At 41.8% G+C, this 5,867-nt stretch overlaps 1 protein-coding gene across 1 annotated transcript in view; it reads left to right on the plus strand.

Moving 5' to 3' along the window:
- Positions 1–1,841: 1,841 nt before the first annotated feature.
- Positions 1,842–5,867, plus strand: part of LOC120258746 (protein ENHANCED DISEASE RESISTANCE 2-like) — a 12,549-nt gene continuing 8,523 nt past the window's right edge. Inside the window, exons 1-2 of the mRNA XM_039266184.1 lie at positions 1,842–1,955; positions 2,088–2,387. Coding sequence (XP_039122118.1) covers positions 1,842–1,955; positions 2,088–2,387 — 414 coding nt within the window. The remainder of the gene's footprint in view (positions 1,956–2,087; positions 2,388–5,867) is intronic.

Below are 5,867 nucleotides of genomic sequence, written 5' to 3' on the forward strand. Positions count from 1 at the left end.
CATTGTTATTTTAAACGGATACACTGTAATTTGAAATATTTCAACTGATGTTTAAAGAATGAGTGCATTTATTTAAACAGAGACAGTGTTATTTTAAACGGGTACACCGTATTTTGAAATATTCAAAACTGATGTTTAAACGATATATAGTATATTTAAACAATGAAAGTGAAATGTACACAATTACAACGTAAATTAAAACAATGAAATAAAACCGAATGGAATTTAACCCGCTTTTACTAATTCAAAAACAAACAAAATTTTACATTAAGATATACAAGTCATGTTCTTCGAACACGAAAAACAATGAATTGAATTTTGTCAGATTTACATTTGAAAAACAAAATCGATGAGTGGATATACAGACATGTTATTCAAAACAAAAATTTAACCCGCATGTGACGACTCCCCTTGTCGCGGACGCCAGCGCCTCCCTCCTTAAGTATGCGGGTAACATACCGTATCTCGAGGTAAGGAACGCTCCGTCTGCAGTGTAGCCGTGAACTCTCACCCCCACATGAATCGCTCGATAAACCGCATGACGAGACGTGCGCAATCGACGCTTCCTTGTTTTATGCGCGGTTTCTACGTCGCAGCGAGCGGGTACTGTTGCTCGCCGACCTCGCCTAACTCCATATCGACACAAAGGTCGAATAGATTCCACTGTCGAGATACGCAAGTCGAGATTAGAATACCGATTTAAATACCAAAAGCAGATATTAATCGGACATAATTAAAGGAACTTACCATGTCCAATCGCGTCCTTATCGCACTCTGGACATGTAAGAATAACGCCCGTATTCTTGTTTATCATCGTCCGGATGACGACATCGAAGTGGCCATTCATGATTATCGGGAGGATGATAATTTGAACTTCATGCAGGGTCATGCGCCACGATCCCCGATCATAGCCATAATTGTGTCATGCGCCGTCCTCGCTTTGACATAAACAGCAGTAAGCGGGATCCGGTGATGGAGCGCGCCTCTTGCAAGAGATATGGCTCTTTGCTCAATGACTTTTGTATGATGCACATAAAGCGCCCATCACATCATCGATCGACCATCTCCTTCCCTCAGGCGGCGTGTATAACTGGTCATGGCTAGTGGTCGCACATGTTCTTCCACACAGCAAAGGTCTTTGAGGTTAAAACGATAATGTATATAATAAGACCATATTGTAAATATTTAAATGATATTATCAATTGTTACATAATATTATATATAATTAAACGATAAGTAGAAAACTTAAATGATAACATAAACGTATTAAACACTATTAGGAAATAGTTAAACACTATAAGAAACCCTTTAAACAATAACATAAAAAGCGTTACACTTACCCGTCCATAGAGCGCTCGAGGAAGATCCTCATCAACTCCTCGCTCAGATTATAAGACACGACTCGAGCCAACCCATTTCTTCTTCTTCTGAATAAAAAGCTTTCCGAGTCGCTCGGTCCAATTTTTGATTGGCCTTGATCATCTCTCGTTGCTCGGATCGGGAGTCTTCATCGACGATCTTTCCCTTCGATGCGAGCGACGGCGACACATCAACCTGCAGCATACATCCTTACATGGTTGTTCTTGTTGTGGGATTGTGTCTGGCTTGGCTGCGGTATTGTCGGCCACGGCCACGGCAACGGATTCAACGATCTTCTCAACCGTGGCTACGACAATGACAGATCATCTGGGAGACACACCCTTTAACTTGTTCTTGATCTTCGTGATTGTGTCCATCTTTGATGCCGCATCTCGGCACCCGGTTCCACCGGTCAACGATTTCATCGAGAAGAGAATCAATCTACCTTCCTCAACCGCGGCAACGGCGTCACATCATCTACGATGTCCTCCACGCGTCATATCCATATCATCAACGCGCGGCTGCATCGGAATGCAGATCACCACCGCGCTGGTGTTGCTATTGCTTTCATCGCCGACCGCGCGGTGGAGACAGAGGCGATTGTTCTCCTCTTTTCGCAAGTCTCTTCGAATGTAGCCGCCTTTGGAAACGACCTTCCCGGATGATATCGCCGTCGCTCCAAAATTCGGACGCCTCGCTCAGTCCTTCGGTGCTCAGCTTTTTTCGAGGGATGGCGCATCCGGTCAGTGAACGCCCTTCCAGCCTCCACACGAGCGGCATGCCGAGGAAACTCTGTCATCAATATTCCGCACGCTCGCATAAGAGTTGCGGTGACATCTTCACCCATCGTCACCGCGGTGAGGGCTCACCACGGAGAGGTCGCCATGGTCGGGGACATCGCTGTCGTTGCTGGTAGGGGGGTTGTTGCTAACTCGCCGATAGGGGAGGGGCTTCTCCGCGTGCCGAGGAACGCTGCGCTGGTGGGTCGTGGAAGTAGGAGAACGGCGCCCAGTACGCAAGACGATGAGGTCTGCTTCTCATCTTCGGGCCGAGCGCAGTGGTTCGAGAGCAACGGCATCCATCCGCTCGGGCTGGCTCCCAACAAATATTTCTTCTTCAAAGATTCTACGGAACCGAACTCAGAAACTAACATATGTAAACCAAACAATTTTCAAAGTGAGATCATTCATTTTAAACTATAAAACTATATTTTAAAATGTAGTGTTTATATATTTAAACGTTATAGAATATAATTAAACGGAGAACAAAAATATTTAAACCGGTATGTAATAATAGTTAAACGGTAAATACTAAAGTTAAACGCTAAATAAAAATGTTTAAACATTAAAGACTTATGTTAAACATTGTCCACGATTTATTACCTCTTTTTCCATCGAGCTGACGTACAGCTCGCTTTCACCGTCGCTGGCTTCGCAAGTACTTTCACCGTAGCACAACGATCCTTGGGATCTTCACGAACGGACTTTCTTCCCCGCTCCGGCCACCAGAAACCGACGTTGTCGCTGACCGAGCAACCCTTAATGCATACCGTGTCTAGCCTCTTCCCGTCAGCATCTATCTTGCACTCGAGCGCTCGCCAGGAATATCCTCCATAAGCCACTCATGCGCCGCCTCGCCGCATGCGCAGACGCCCGTCACGGGCCGGTAGATCGATCGACGAATCAACGATCCAGCCTCGGAACCGAGCATGATGATTTTGGGAAGAGGATCTGTCCCCATGAGGTGACACCATCGAGCGTTTGACAAAATTATCTTCTTTCTCCCTCTCGTCGAACAAGTCGCACTCGAGTGCTCTCGATGGAGTCTCTGCGTCTCGTAGGTCTTTTGATAGATACCTCGAACCGACCCTGGTTTTCTTCTTTTCTCTCGAAAGACCACCGGTCGCTTATCCCAACGCTAGTACTCAAGAACGAGGGCCACATCTTGAGGTCCGAAACTCAAAGAAGCTTTCCCGATCCCCGAATTTATCGCGCGACCATCGTATCTTTTCGCAAAAAGAGAATCAAGAAGGGCCTCCTTGGTATATGTGCTTACTACCAGATCAACGCTAAACGGTGTCCTTCGAATAATCTTCCAAAGCATTTAGGGGTCATGTTATCTTTTCAATTCGCCTAAGGTCTCCACAACCGGCGCCAAATAGCAACGCCCATTAACTAGGCTGACCGCCACAATCACGAAACGCGACAATAACAACACATTCAACATGCAAAGATTCATCAAAAAGTTTAAGCTTTGAAATATAAGGTTTTAAACTAGAACTCCTCTAGGGTTAAACAGTAGATATAAAATGTTAAACAGAGACCCATTTTGTTAAATAGAGACGAGAATACTTAAACAGAGACAACAAATGTTAAACTCGAACATCTCATTTCTTAAACGTGCCAACCCTCATTTGTAAAATCGCAAACTATATCAAACGAACGGGAAATGTACATTATAAATATTACTATAAATCATAACAAATCGACTATTTCGGATAGTGTATACATACTAAAATGCAAAACAAAACAAAACCCTAGCCGAGAAATCTCCCCGCAGACTAACAAAACCCCACCCTGAGAAACTCTCAGACTTCAATATCTTCCAACAAAAACAGAGCACAAAACAAAAACCGAAAAATCTTTCTTTCGTAATGGGTAACAGCTTAACATAAAACCATACTCACTACCTTAGATCAGAAACCGATGAAATGCCAACTAGTTGCTGCTGGGGACTTCTCCTTCGAGATACCCACAGGTGGAAAGGGAAAAAGTTTGATGAAATGCGATGCAGAGGCTTACGCCGAGAGATAACTCGGAGACGCTTCGAAATGAAAAAGTCAAGACGCCGAGTTGAGAAAAAGCAATTAAACGGCTCCAATAAATTGCCTCGGGTTACCCTACGGAAAAACCGCCCCACTCTCCTCTCAAATCGCCGAGATGGTCAGCACCACTACTTCCCCTCATGCAAGGGCATTTTCATTCATAAAAATTTGAAACTCACCCGCTCACATCCATTCAAGTGGTTTGGGGGTTTGAAAAACATAGACTTTTAAAAAGGAGGGGGTTTTGTGATTGGAAAACTAACGGGGTGTGGGCAATTTTACAAACTTAAAGGCTCTGGCAATTTCTACTCAATAATAATAATAATAATCTATTTATGAACTAATTTATTTATAAAAGACAAAACCTTACTCACTCCAATCACTACGCGGCTCTATGTAGTGACGTGGCTTAAAATTTTATTAATATTAATTATTAATTAGGCTCGCTAAATCAAAACTATCCTATAAAATAACATTGATTGGATAAAACATGATTAAGAAAGATAAGTTATATGTTTGTCCCAGACAAAACAAAACAAAACAAAACCAAAAAGCTCTCTCATACACCCAAAGTCATCATCAAAAGTAGGGATGGAACCAAGTGGGGGCTTCAGCTTGTGCAATCCAATTTATTTTGGCCGAATTAGCCACTCACCATCGGTTGGCTATCTCCGCAGTCAGGCAGCTCCCTTCCCATAGTTGAACGGCTAAGCTCTCAAGAGATGGCTCTTTATCTCCTCTCCTTAAATTTTGCTCTCTAGGGCTAAGCACTGTCACTAAGATGGGAAGATTCGGTGGTTAGCTGGCTGCAATCAATGAAGAAGAAACCTTGTGCCAAGATGAGAATTTGAACCATGGAATCAATGAATTAGATTGGATTCTTTTCTAACGTGCCTCGTGAGATCTATACAAGATACATTAGATTGTACTGCTTTTAACGCTTCATGATACGTAGAACGTACATCGAATCTGGACGATCATTTTATACCCTCGTGACATGTACAAGGTTACATTAGATCTACGATCCACCCACTAGATTTAAATCAATTATGTTTGAAAATTAAAAATTGGTGGGTTAGTTAGTGTGAGACTTGTGGGCCAACAAGCCTTCACGCCGATTTACGCACCGAGGATGGCAAGGCAAAGTAGCAGTGATTTAAACTAAGTTTTGAAATTTTGTATTAGCAAGATCCTTGCACTAAAAGTACATTGATTGAGATAATAATGAGTATATTAGTATATTTTATTTTATTGATCATATATTGCTTCTCAATGTAAATGAGAATGCATTATGTATAAATGGTGAAAATATAGGAACATGATTGGTAACTTTCCATTTTTGTGATACTGACTACAACGGTTTGATTAAACGCCTCTACGAGATCATTGAGATGGAATGTTGAGAATATCAAACATTATGCATTAGGATATATCACATTCTATATATATGTATAATTAAATAAAGTTTAGTGTTAAGTCTGCATAACAAATTACGTATGTTCTCATCTACATAGCAAAATGCATAATAAAATAAGTTATTTTAATCAAAGATTACATTGTCATATTATTATTTCTGCATTTGGAAACATTTGTTAAGGGTTGAACGAATTTTCTTTAACATTTTGCCCTCAACCCCTCTGTACCAATAAGTCCTAATTCACTTGATCAAAAAGTACCTTTTAGA

The sequence above is a fragment of the Dioscorea cayenensis genome, chromosome 1 (genome assembly GCF_009730915.1).
Source record: "Dioscorea cayenensis subsp. rotundata cultivar TDr96_F1 chromosome 1, TDr96_F1_v2_PseudoChromosome.rev07_lg8_w22 25.fasta, whole genome shotgun sequence".
NCBI classification, from domain to species: Eukaryota; Viridiplantae; Streptophyta; class Magnoliopsida; order Dioscoreales; family Dioscoreaceae; genus Dioscorea; species Dioscorea cayenensis.